The sequence below is a fragment of the Portunus trituberculatus genome, chromosome 22 (assembly GCF_017591435.1).
Source record: "Portunus trituberculatus isolate SZX2019 chromosome 22, ASM1759143v1, whole genome shotgun sequence".
In the NCBI taxonomy this organism is placed as follows: domain Eukaryota; kingdom Metazoa; phylum Arthropoda; class Malacostraca; order Decapoda; family Portunidae; genus Portunus; species Portunus trituberculatus.
In genome coordinates this window covers 5,073,627-5,087,775 of record NC_059276.1, presented here as the reverse complement: position 1 = coordinate 5,087,775, position 14,149 = coordinate 5,073,627, and the positions used below count along the sequence as shown (strand labels likewise).

The 14,149-nt window shown below is 40.1% G+C and overlaps 1 protein-coding gene and 1 non-coding gene across 2 annotated transcripts in view; both read right to left on the bottom strand.

The window, feature by feature from the left end:
- LOC123507304 (otoferlin-like) overlaps positions 1-14,149 on the bottom strand; it is a 162,523-nt gene extending 148,374 nt beyond the window's left edge. The window contains 2 exon segments of the mRNA XM_045260056.1: positions 7,191-10,888; positions 14,084-14,149. Coding sequence (XP_045115991.1) covers positions 7,191-7,269 — 79 coding nt within the window. The 5' untranslated portion in view covers positions 7,270-10,888; positions 14,084-14,149.
- On the bottom strand, positions 13,501-13,572 carry Trnav-gac. Its single transcript has one exon. It is a non-coding gene; the product is annotated as a tRNA-Val (tRNA).

Genomic DNA, 14,149 nt, shown 5'->3' with positions numbered 1-14,149 from the left:
GAGAGAGAGAGAGAGAGCGTGTGTTCCTGTCACAACATAGCACTATCTGCTTTAACGCTCTTCACAGAGAGAGAGAGAGAGAGAGAGAGAGAGAGAGAGAGAGAGAGAGAGAGAGAGAGAGAGAGAGAGAGAGAGAGAGAGAGAGAGAGAGAGAGAGAGAGAGAGAGAGAGAGAGAGAGAGAGAGAGAGAGAGAGAGAGAGAGAGAACCACCTCACCACCACCACCACCACCATGCGTTGTCAGGGTAACCACTGAAGTATATGAAAGGAGGAGGAGGAGGAGGAGGAGGAAGAGAAGAGAGAAGAGGAACGTGAGATAGGAGAGAAGGAAGAGAAGAAGAGAAGAGGAGAGGAGAACGAGGAAGTGATAAAGCGGAAGTGAAGTGTATAAAAACATGAAGAGATTGAAAGGTCAGAGAGAGAGAGAGAGAGAGAGAGAGAGAGAGAGAGAGAGAGAGAGAGAGAGAGAAAACTACCATGGTCCTTATGAAATTGGATGAGATGGTGGGGAGGGAGGAAGGTAGATAGATATGGAGGAGGGAGGGGGAGGGAGGGAGGGAGGGAGGGAGGGTGGGAGGGAGGGAGGAGGGAGAGTGTGAGAGGGAAAAAGGAGGTAAGAGGGATGAAAAGGAGAGAAAACAGTCTGGTTTTGATGGGAAGGTCATCTGACAGAGAGAGAGAGAGAGAGAGAGAGAGAATGAAAATATTAGAATGAGATGTCAAAAAAGTAAGTAGTAGTAGTAGTAGTAGTAGTAGTAGTAGTAGTAGTAGTAGTAGTAGTAGTAGTAGTAGTAGTAGTAGTAGTAGTAGTAGTAGTAGTAGTAGTAGTAGTAGTAGTAGTAGTAGTAGTAGTAGTAGTAATGATGAAAAATAGTAACAACAACAACAACAACAACAACAACAACAACAACAACAACAACAACAACAACAACAACAACAACAACAACAACAACAACAACAACAACAACAACAACAACAGGTCAATCCCTACATTTTTCTTCTTTCTCATCATTCCATCAACAATTTCATCATTTACTTTTTCTGTCGTCTTACTTTCTTTTCTTCAAAACTTTCCCCTTTGAAGGAAACACACCTCTTCTCTCTCACAACTTCTTCTCTTTCCTTCATTTATCCTTCCTCTCCATTCTTCCTTTTTCCGCTCGTAAAATCTCTGCACACACACACACACACACACACACACACACACACACACACACACACACACACACACACACACACACACACACACACACACACACACACACACACACGAGCACCTACAATCTTAGAATATCAAATAAAATACACTCTCTCTCTCTCTCTCTCTCTCTCTCTCTCTCTCTCTCTCTCTCTCTCTAAGATATGAAAAATATATAATATTGAGGCATTACACCCGAGAGAGAGAGAGAGAGAGAGAGAGAGAGAGAGAGAGAGAGAGAGAGAACAAAGTGGAACCCTCTGGATACCTCCCTCCCTCTCCTTCAGGCCACTTTCTCTCCACCTCAAGTTTCCTTCCTCCTCCTCCTCCTCCTCCTCCTCCTCCTCCTCCTCCTCCTCTTCCTCCTCCTCTTTCAAGGCCACAGAACAATAGTTTAGTATAATGACCTTCTTCTAATTACATTCCTAACTACTATGATACTATGTTCCCGTTTTCTTTTACACTCATGGTACTCTCTATTACAGGACGTGGTTGTTGGGAGATGTCTTTTTCTGTTCTATCATGTCCTCCCACACGTACTGACTGGTGGGAGTGTCAGTGGTGCCTTACTGTCTCTTTCTTGTAATTTTGTTGTGATTCTTTAGTATTTCTCTTGTTATCATTCGTTTTCTCTTTTTTTCATATTTTTCTTCCTCCTTTTCTTCATCACCCGCATCATCATCATCATCATCATCATCATCATCATCATCTTTCTACTGTGTTGTTCCACCTTATTTTATTTTTTTTATTGTCCAGTCTTCATCCAATTATTCTTCTCTCCCTTCTTTTCTTCCCCATTCGCTAATATCGTCTACTTTTTTCCCTCCTCCTCCTTCTCCTCATCCTCCTCCAGCATTTTTCCTTCTCCTTCTCCTACTACTATTCATAACTTTCCTGTAACCCTCCAATTTTTATTTCTCCTTTTCCTCTTCCTCCTCCTCCTTTCAACAATGTTCTATCGGTTTTCCTCTTTTCCTCTATCTATTCCTTGATTTAGTTTCCTGGTATTGTTTCATCTTTTCCTCATCTTATTTCTCCAGTTTTCTTCATTTCCCCAGATTCCTCTATTTTTCTTTCTCCTCTTCCATATTCATTGGCACACTCTTCCTCCTCCTCGTCCTACAATTCCTTCTCCTCCTCGTCCTAAAATTCCTCCTCCTCCTCCTCCTCCTCCTCCTCCTCCTCCTCCTCTTTTGCCTCCTCGTTCTCCACTCTCTCCTCTTGTTCCAGTTACAGGCAAGCAGTAACACACTCCATGAATGAGCATTGCGAACAAGCTGCTCATACAACTTAATTGAGAGTGCTTCCAACTTAGCGCCACATTAGATAGGCTGATTCACCTCCGGCACAGTTAACACCAGACACACGCTACGCTGATTAGAAGTGATAAAATGTTCAGTTGTCGGTAATAAACCCAAGAGGTGGAACAAAGAAAGGAAGAACAGTGTAGCCGCTAAAAAGGAAAAAAAGTGCATCCAAGCATTAACCACTTCAATAATGAGACGCATTTTTACCTTGATTTTTGGGTAAGATTAGACGATTTTATTTGCATCAAGAAGGGTCTATGGACGTCAGAAGATTAATGGTCTGAGTTTTTACTATTTTAATAGCAACATATGTTTCTGAAACTGTATAAAAATCACTAAATGATAACCAGAATGATTATGAAAACGCGGCATAGTACTGAAAGGGTTAACATAGCCACAACAAAGACATTCTGAGGCGCGAGGGAACAGAGGACGTTACCACAAAGCATCAGGCAGAGTAAGAAACACTAGACCTTCACATTGCCAAGTCTGGTCAGTGTACCCATAAGTCTTCTTTACTTCCTTCACAAACACCCTGCCACCAGCCACAGCATCTCCACCAACACAAAATGGCAGCCACATTGATGACAAAATCACCTCAGGGGACACACTTAACTACTTTTGCGTCAGTTTTCCTTAAAGACGATCACTCGCAGCGCCAACAACGTCCCAGAGTCCAAAGTAAACAATACCGTCTTCCTCAGCTCACCTCCCCCTTTTCCAGGAAAATGAAGCAAACAAATCTGCGAGGCCAGACATGTATGCACCAGCAAAAATGAAGAAATCCAGAGACGAACTCTTTCTGCCGCTCACAAAACTAATCCAAGTCCATCAAGACTGCAAGCTTGCCAACGCCGGCACAGCCACACTCACTAAGACAAAAAGTCACCGTGATGATTCCCGGCGCCACGCCACGCCACGCCACGGCGGCAGCTGGCAAGGTAATGGAGTTACTGATGAGGGACATGAAAACGGAGATCATGGACACAACAAACGAGATCATAAAGATTCACAACACGCATTCAAATATAAACGTTTCACATCACAGACCTGCTGGATTTCTTTAATGAAATAAATACATGGCGTGTACCACAGCACCGCGCCACTCTTATGCAAGTCTACTTACTCTTCCAGAAAAGACTGCTTGCAATAATGCATACAATAATGTGCCTCACCAACGCCTCATTACTCAAACAAAGGCCCACGCCACACCTGGCAGCACTGGAGGCCTTCATGGCTGTGGACTGCAAACAGCCTTCAATACGTCACTTTTTTTTCTTTCCTTTTCATTTGTGTTGCCATAGACAACACAAAGCACGCCCGCTTGACGCCATGTTAGGCTGAAGGTAAACCCACAGTGAGCCAGGTGTCCCGCGCGGCCCACCTGTTCCCACACACCACCAAAAATTAAGCCACGTAAACAAATGTACGCCGGCACAGTAAAAACTGGGTGCAATGTGTTGACGCCTGCAGCAACGCCACGCTCTTTTCATGCCTACTCGGACACTGTTTTTTTTACCCTATGCTTTCTTTTTTCTTTTTTTCTTTTTTTCTCCGCCAGCCCGCTGAGGCCGAAGTGGATATGGACGTGTCTTAAACCCTGACAGTCAGTGAGAGCGTGTCAGTGCGCGGCACCAGGCACAGTGAGCCGTGACTCACACCACTACTCAGCACACGACGCTCAGCCTCATGCATGCAGGACGCAGGTAAAAAGTTCCTTGACGTCAATTTGTGGACGTCACGAAGGCGGGTGGGTTAATTAGGACGAATACAGATGTACGCACACTACAGACGGACTTAGACAAAAGTAAACGCAACGTAATACTAGTAAGTTTATTGTAGTTAGCGAAGGTAGAGGCAAGCCACACATCAGCTACTACACAATAAAAGAGGCTGCGGGGAGTTCAGAGAAGGAGCAAGTTTAAAGAAAAGAAAGAAAAGAAAAAGTCAGGAAGTGGTTCACAAATAGAGGTGAATGGATGGAATACTTGTAGAGTGAGTAACCATGTTGTTTGTTCCAGTGTCTTTCTTATTTACCACATTTGCCAGCATTACCCAAGTTTTTCCCTCCTCTTCCTGTGACTTTTCCTCCACCTCTTCCTCCTCCTCCCACTCCTCCTCCACCTCCTCCTCCCTCTCCTCCTCCAACTCCGCCTCCTCCTCCTCCTCCTCCTCATAACTCTCTGTATCCCTCCAATCTTTATCCCTTTCCCACACCAGAGAAGGCGTCAGAAACAGGCAGGCGGCTCGGGAACCTGCCTTCACTCACCCCACTTCACGTATTTTTCAGTAACATTGGTGGCAGTAACTCACATTCCCAACACACACCTTCACTCCATCTCCCCAACACGATAGGAGCTGCACAGGACCGGGAAATGTACCAAGGTGCCCACGTGTCCCCTAATGACCGGACACAGAGGGGAAAAGGTCACATTCACCTAAATTTGTCTCAGTTCTTGTTTCCCTTAGCCAGTTTTCCCTTCTTACGTTAAAAAAAACAGTGATTTTTCTTAGTTTATGATTCCTTCGTCAATAAACAGCCAGATATTAGATGAAAGGTCTGTTGTTGTTTGTTTTTCTTTTGTATTTCCTTGTGTTACTCCTCCTCCTCTTCCTCCTTCTCCTCCTCCTCCTCCTCCTCCTCCTCCCCCCCTCCTCCTTTTAAGATTCCTCCTCCTCTTTTTCCTCCTCGTTTTGGCAGCATTGTTCTGTTTTGTTTTTCCTTTTTCTTCCAATTTTCTGCATTCTTTCTCTTTTTTCTTCTCCCTCCTCCCCCTCCTCCTCCAACTCCTTCTCCTCCTCCTCCTCCTCTTCATTTGCCAGCATTCTTCCAACCCACCTCCTCTTCTTCCGCCTATTTACTTTCCTGCACCCTCCCACTTTGGTCTTCCTCCTCCTTCTCCTTTCTCTTCCATCTCCTTTTCCTCCTTCTCCTCATTTACTTCCTCCTCCTCCTGTTCCTTCTTCTACTCCTCCTCCTTCTCTTCCTTCTCCTCATTTAACTCCCCTCCTTCCTTCTCTTCCTTTTCATTTACCGCCTCGTTTTGTTCCTCCTCCTCCTTCTTCTCCTCCTCCTTCTCCTCCTCCTCCTCCTCCTTCTCCTTCAAGATTGTCCAGTAAAAACGTAAACACAATAAGGGAAGAAGAGGAAGAATGAAGGAAAGAACATGACAAAAGAAATACATGAAGAAAAATAACAAAAAAAATAAACACGAATTATCAAGTTTATGCATGAATGAATGAATGAATAAATGAATGAATAATGTTGAGTTAAGAACTGACGCAGGGATGAAAGAAAAAAATAAAGGAATTCGAGGAAGAGAAGAAAGAAATGTTTAAAGTGTTATAATGATAAAAAGTGAGGTGGATTAATTTTACTTTTAATAAGTCATTCATATTTAAACTTAAAACTACGAGTCACCTTAAACGACATAATTATAAGTAGACGTTTACGCTCGAGAATAAGATGAACAATAACAACAATAACAACAACAACAACAACAACAACAACAACAACAACGACGACAACAACAACAACAACACGTAAGAAATTTTCTCTATGGTAAATAAAAAGAAAAATAAACAAGAATAAGAAAAAGAAAGAAAGAGAAAGAGAATAATTTACTGTCCGTGATTGGTCAATTAGAAGAGGAAGACAAAGAGGAGGACGGGGAGGAGGAGGAGGAGGAGGAGGAGGAGGAGGAGGAGGAGGAGGAGGAGGAGGAGGAGGAGGAGGAAAAGAATGGAACTGAAGCAGAAAACACAGAAAAGAAAAACAAAACAAAAGTTACTCGATCATAAAACTTGTTACATCAGTGCTAGATGCAGCATATAATTAGATGAAATTATATACAGAATGTACTAATATAATCAATTTGTAATCCTTTCATCTCAATTTGTAACACTCTCATCTCAATTTGTAATCCTTTCATCTCAATTTGTAATCATTTCATCTCAATTTGTAATCCTTTCATCTCAATTTGTAACACTCTCATGTCAATTTGTAACACTCATCTCAATTTGTAATCCTTTCGTCTCAATTTGTAGCACTCATCTCAATTTCTAACACTCTCATCTCAATTTTGAATCCTTCCTTATCAATTTCAATTAATTTCTTATATGGAACAATGCTTCCTCTTTTCTTCACAAAAATATTTACATACAGTTCATTCACTCACACACACACACACACACACACACACACACACACACACACACACACACACACACACACTGGCTAGGTTATGAACCCCACCATGTGCCTTCAAGAAACCCTTTTAAAAAACACCATATACCCTGGTTAGCTAATACTGTTCACACACACACACACACACACACACACACACACACACACACACACAGCTACACTCTAAAAAATGCAAAATGAAGGAAGAAAAATATACGATTAGAATAGAAAAAGAAAGAAAGAAGAAAGAGAGGAAGAAAAAATCATAGATACGAAAGAGGAAGTAGGAAAGGTATAAACACATGTCATCACCGCCCCCCCCACACACACAAACACTTATTTCCCTCTCTCCATAACCCTTTTTCTATATAACCTTCAGATGAACAACGAACTAAGAGACAGATGATTATTGTAAACTATATTCTCTCATAAGTATGAATTAACTTCCATGTGACACTCTTACACACACACAGACACACAGGCACTCAGTAACACTCACCTCTGAACGTAACCTTGGCCACCTTCTCTCCTCCCTGCGGCACACGGCTGAAGTGTCTCACGTGGAACCTCAAAGACATGTTGGCGGTCAGGGGAACACGCACGGGGAACAATAACTTCAAGAGGAACGAGAGGACACTAAAAGGAAAGCAGGATGGGGAAACATTTCAAGTGAGACAAGAAGGAGTTTTTCGAGATTAAGAAATTGAGTAACGTTATCAAGAAGAGGAAGAATTTCGCGAAGAAGGGGAAATCAAGAAGAACACGAGGGAAAATCACCAGGAACAAGAGGAAATGAGACACAACTAGACAGATGATAAGAGAAATTAAAGATAAAATGTTAAGAAGGTTAATGAAGGTTTGATGGAGTAAAATTTATAGAAGGAAAGAGAAAATGAAAAGGATTTAATTAGAATGCATATGAGATTAGATCAAATTTCAGGGTATTGGAATAAATTAAAAGGAGAATTACAGAATAATTAAAGAAAATCAAGAGGGAATGATAGAATAAGACAAACTGAGAGACAAGAGATAAGATGATAAGAAGAAGAAGAGGCAAAGCTAAAAGAGGAAAGAGAAAGGAAATAAGCCAAGTACGTGAAAAGAGAAAGATCAAAGGGACACAAGAGGAAACTAAAGAGGAAAGAGGGAAAGATGAATAAGCGACAAGAGGAACAGAAGTGAAAGGAAAGGGCAAAGACGAACTAGGGAACAATAAACATGACAAATGGAAGAGGAGGAAGAGGAAGAGGAGGAGGCAAGATATATGAAGAGGAACAAGGAGTAAAGGGAGGAAGAGAGGAGGAAGAGAAGATAGAGGATGAGGAAAGGAAGATTAATATGAAGTTCGGAAAGCTATATATCAAAGAGAGAGAGAGAGAGAGATAGAGTGTGTGTGTGTGTGTGTGTGTGTGTGTGTGTGTGTGTGTGTGATATGCGCCTAACCCTTCACCTTTTTACTCACCAAACAAAACAAATAAACACCAAATCAAGAAAGTAAACAAATAACACATAAACAAGTAAGCAGCCTCAACAAACGAAGCTAATCTAATTCACTTCACGTTTTGTAAAATATCCCGCGCAATTTCCTTTATTTTTTCAGTAAACTCACTTTTCACCCTTTATCTAAAACCAAACCCACAAAAAAACACTTATATTCTTAGCGTGAAAGTATGCAACCGTGCGTGCGTATGTATGTATGTGTGTTTGTCTGTGTGTGCCAGTTCCCTTGTCCTAGAGTGCGTGTGTGTTCGTGCGTGTGTACCGTGCGTGACAAGCCGCTTTGGTGTACACGATAGATGGAAAGGGAGAGAGAGGGAGGGAGGGAGGGAGGAGGAGAGGGACAGAGGGGGCAGGAAAGGCTCACTCGCTAGGTTAAGACACGCAGTTCACCACACATGCAGGGGCGGACACACAGTGGTCGCATTACATGTTTCTCTCATATTTGCTAATCTTACTTAACCACCTTGAGGAAATCAAGGATTAAGGAATGTTTCAAGATGTTTTGTTCATTATTTCTTTATATTTTTATTTTTCCTTCGTACTTGGATTCTTTCTTTTTGTGGTTTAGTCTTGTGAAATGTTTGGAAATGGTAAAAAATTGAGGTTATGATTAATAATAAGTGTCTTTTTAACTTTTTCGTCCTAATTTCCGTTTTAACTCAGCTTTCAGTCAATATTTCTTCAACAGTGAACGCAACTGCTAACACATGACGCAAAAATAAAGCAAAACACGGGGAAAAATCAAATGAGAACCTAACATGAAAGCGATTTTACACTGACATTACTTTCCTCTTTTACAAGCTTTACCAGAACAAGGTCATATATCAAAGACTCACAGCCTTTATCAACATTTCAAAGACGTACGAAAGGACACTTCAATTACATGTATGAAGTATCTATTCCTCTCTTCAAAGCCTGCAAGTTTCTACACGTAAAACACAGCTAATGTTTTTAAGCCTCACACCTTTATCAGTATTTCAATCAAGGTAATGAATGTGAGCTGTTAACATCGACCCAACCACGTAAATATTGTGCTTAGAACCTGCCTGGCGCTTATGATTCATTCAGTGTGTGTGTGTGTGTGTGTGTGTGTGTGTGTGTGTGTGTGTGTTTGACTGGGGCGTGTACACAGTGAGCGAGAGAGTACATGGTAGAGAAGCATGCTAACCCAAGGAGGAGGTGGAGGAGGTGGAGGGATGCAAACAGACACGAGACAGTGATAAAAAGATGCAAGGGAAAGGAACCAGGACAGCAAAAAAGAAGACGAAATGAAGACGAATAAAAGTTAAATAATAGAGAAGGAGCGAATAAGAGAAGGAAGAACAAATTACGGAGTTAATGAAGGTAAGATAAATTATAAAGAGGGGAGGGAGAGAGAAAGAAAAACAGATAACGCTTCTTCTTCTTTTTTTCTGTTCTACTGTTGCTTTCTTTCCTTTCTCTTTTATTTTTTCTTTCTCTTGTCTTTGTTAATTTCTGTCTCCCGCTTCTTCTTATTCCTCTGTTCCTCTCTTTCTTTTGTGTTTCCCCTTTTGTTGTTGTTTATCTGGTCATCTTATTTTTATTTTGTGTTCACTTTTGTTGTTCTGTCTCTTTTTGTTGTGTTTCTGTTTTTCGTCACGTGTTTTTCTCACCTCTGTTCGTGTATCTCCTATTTTTCCTTTCTTTTTTTCTCTCTTTCTCTCTTCTTTCCTAATATCTTTCTTTTCCTTTGTTCTATCTTTCGGTTGTTTTTCTCTCGTTTTTCGTTTTTCTTATTTCGTCGCTCTTTTTCTTATCGAGAGAGAGGAAAAAGTTAGATTTTCTCACTCACACATGCACACACGAACACACGAATACACAAACACTATTAGGTTTATAATGTTTTGTTTCTTTTTCATCTTTCTTTCTTTCCAAATTATCAAGAAACGCGTCCAGCACTTTTCTCTCCTCTGCCTTTCTCTTTCTCTCTCTCTTTCTCCTTTTTATCTAACTTTCTTTAACTTTTAACCTTCAGTTTTCTTTCCTTTCACACTCTTTCTTTGTTTTCTTCGTATATTTGTTATCCTTCTAGTTTATTTTATCAATGTATTTCTCGTTTTCATATTTTCTTATTTAAAATTATTTGTATACATATTTTTTTCTTTACTTAAATTGACTTTATTTTATTTATCAACCTGAGCTCTTTTTTTTTCTTATTTCCTCCCTTGTCTATCATTCATTCTTTATCTCACTTTATTTTTCTTTACATTTTCACCCTTCTCTCTTTTTGTTTGAGGTCTATATTAGTCTCTCTCGTCTAAATATTTTTTGTCTTACTTTCGATCGTGTCTTTTTTTCCTTAATTCTTCTCTTATCTATCTTCCCTTTTTCATTTCCTTTTTTTGCATTTCTAAATTACTTAATGTTTTTCTTCGTCTTTTTTCCTTAATTCTTCATCTATCTTTCCTTTTTCCGTTTTTCCTTTAGTCGTAATAATAAGTTCTATTTCAGTCTCTCTCATATAAATAACTACTGTTTTATTTTCGTCTTTGTTTTTTTTTTCTTTGATTCTTCTCTTATCTATCTTTTTTCATTTCACTTCCTTTTTCTTTACATTTCCTCCCGTCTCTCCTTTTGTCTGAGTTCTATTTCAGTCTCTCTCATCTAGATACCTTTTATTTCTTCGTCTGTTAATGCGAAAGGCACTTCACAGCATTCCTGCAAGCTACATTATCTCTGCAAAGGACGGTCAATCTCATCACTCTCACCATTTCACAATCACACGGTTTCGCTATTCACACTTCCATTTTTCAGTTCCCAGCTACACTTTCAAATATCCAGTGACACGTTTCATAAGAGATAAATGAAAACTATACGCTTGATACTTAATAGATACAGTTTTTAAATTCCATCGTTGTATTATTGTATGAAATTCTCTTTTAATAACAGCTACACTTCTGATTATTCAAATATACGCTTCATTTGAAATAACAAAATAAATACGAACTTCATGAACTACTTCATATCCCTGTATTCAGAAATGCCTTGCTCTCTCAACACGTCAATTTTCTAAGGCCACAGAGAAGACTACCCAGGGTCTTCAAGGCAGTATTTCCTTTTAATTTACTTGATAAAAAAAAAAAAAAAGTACTCTTGGAAACACAAGATCTTCAACTAGAGCCTTTGGAAAACTTGCTAAAAAAAACTTGCTAAACAAAAAAAAAAAAAAACTTGCTAAAAGCCTTTGGAAAACTTGCTAAAAAAAATAGCTAAAAAAACAAAAATACTCTTGAAAACACGAGATCTTCAACTAGAGCCTTTGGAAAACTTGCTAAAAAACTTGCTAAAAAAAAATAAATAAATAAACTACTCTTAAAAACACGAGATCGTCAACTAAAGCCTTAGGAAAACTTGCCAAAAAAAACTTGCTAAAAAAAATACTCTTGAAAACATGAGATCTTCAACTAGAGCCTTTGGAAAACAGTGATGGTGAGACAACAAAGAGCTTCAAAACACTCTTCAAAATTCAAGGTTGTAAATTATCATGTCTTTCGGAATTTATAGTTAACAAAAACGTATTCCTATTTCTAATCTAGGTATGATTTTCACTCCATGATTATCGCACTTTTAACCCCCATTTTACTTTTCCATAACCCCTTCAGTACTGGACGCATTTTTACCATGAATTTGCGTATTATTAGACGATTTTACTGGCATTAGGAAGGTCTATGGAGGTCAGAAGATTAATGGTCACAGTCTTCACCACTTTAATCCCCCACATGAGTTTCTGAAGCTGTATAAAATCACCAAATAGTAAGCAGAATGAATATGGAAACGCGTCCTGATACTCAAGGGGTTAGTTTTGCACAATTCGATATCTTACAATTGATTTTTCCATTTCTTTTTATGTCTTGATTTGTTTCTTTTAATTCGTCTACCTCTTCATTATCTCACTAAACACGAATTATTACAACAGTCATAAAACCACTCTAACAATTGATTTTTCCATTTCTTTTTACATCTTGATTTCTTTCTTTTCATTCTCTCACTAAACACGAACTATTACAACAACAGTCATGAAAGCACTTACATTTTATAGTAACATTTTAATCAACACTGTTAGTTTTTATATAAGCCAATCGCATTCTCGTGTACTGAACATTTCTCGTATTTATAAACTGTAAGTCTTTCTTTTTACATACGAGTGACATTGCCTACTCTAATATTTCAGAATTGCTCCATGAATCATTTCCAAACAAGGTATTTTCTTTTACGTTTAAGTATTACAGAGAGAATATTCTTTTTAAACTCTCTCTCTCTCTCTCTCTCTCTCTCTCTCTCTCTCTCTCTCTCTTTCTCTCAGCCCCAAACGATTTTATTTATTTATTTCCTTATTAATTCACTAACCTATTTATCTATTAACTTCTATCTCTCTTCACGTACTTACTTAGCATTATTATTTACCTTTCTTTCCCTTCCCAGTCTCAACACGGCAGCGCAAACATACTATAGAGGCGGTGCTTAGTCGATCAATCTTTAACAGTGTTTTTCGCAGCCACGCTATCATGAACGTTCCTTTACTTGTGTTCCTTTCATCACTCTACGCAGTCACTCTTTACATGTATACCTCGACCACCACCACCACCACCACCTCCTCCTCACCCACCACCACTAGCACACTACTACTACTACTATTACTACTACCATGATCACTACTACCAGAGAGAGAGAGAGAGAGAGAGAGAGAGAGAATGTAATAACAATAAATATTCCTGTTATCAGAGAGAGAGAGAGAGAGAGAGAGAGAGAGAGAGAGAGAGAGAGAGAGAAATGTTTTTAAAATGTCACTCTGTCTCTCACCACTTGTCTCTCTGTCTTGAAATTGGAAGGGGAGAGAAAAAGACGAAAATGGTACTCTCTCTCTCTCTCTCTCTCTCTCTCTCTCTCTCTCTCTCTCTCTCTCAAGACATTTATCATATTTTTTGCTCTATAATTTCGACAACATTCATGTACAAAATAGAGGAGGAGGAGAAGAAGAAGAAGAAGAAGAAAGGTGAACATAAAAATAAGTTCAAAATATTTGGCCTTTAAAAAATATTACGAGTGTGTGTGTGTGTGTGTGTGTGTGTGTGTGTGTAATTCACCTCAGTCGTCTGCTGGTCACCCAGCCAGTCTTCCCCATTACGGAGCGACGTCAGAGCTCATAGACCGATTTTCGGGTAGGACTGAGACCACATCACACACAACACACACCGGGAAAGCGAGGCCACAACTCCTCGAGTTACATCCCGTACCTATTTACTGCTAGGTGAACACACCCCACACATTAAGAGGCTTGCCCATTTGCCTCGCCGCGCCGGGACTCGAACCCGGCCCTCTCGATTGTCTGTCGAGCGTGCTAACCACTACACTACGCGGTGTGTGTGTGTGTGTGTGTGTGTGTGTGTGTGTGTGTACGCGAGCGCTCCCCAACTAACAAAAACAACAACAAATTACTTCGCAGAATTAGTTAATAAATCGCGAAGTTCCGAAAATACCATTAGTGATGTGTGTGTGTGTGTGTGTGTGTGTGTGTGTGTGTGTGTGTGTGTGTGTGTGTGTGTGTGTGTGTGTGTGTGTGTGTGTGTGTGTGTATGTGTTGTTAATAGTGATGGTGGGACAATGCGTTTACTTTTGAATGCATGACACACACACACACACACACACACACACACACACACAAACAAACAAACACATAAACACACATACACATACACACACACACACACACATAATTTTTCCTTTTTTTCCCATCAAACTGCATTTCCTTTTCCTGGTTTTCCTTTCAGTGATGCCTTCACAACACCACAGCGTAAACATCACCACCTCACCACCAGCGCCACTCACCCCGCCCTGCTCGCTTCCCTGTCACCACCACTCGCTACAACTCACAAGTGGCTAAGGACGAGAGAGCAACACTCTACCTCCACTCTCGGCGGCGGCTGCCACCCTACTGAG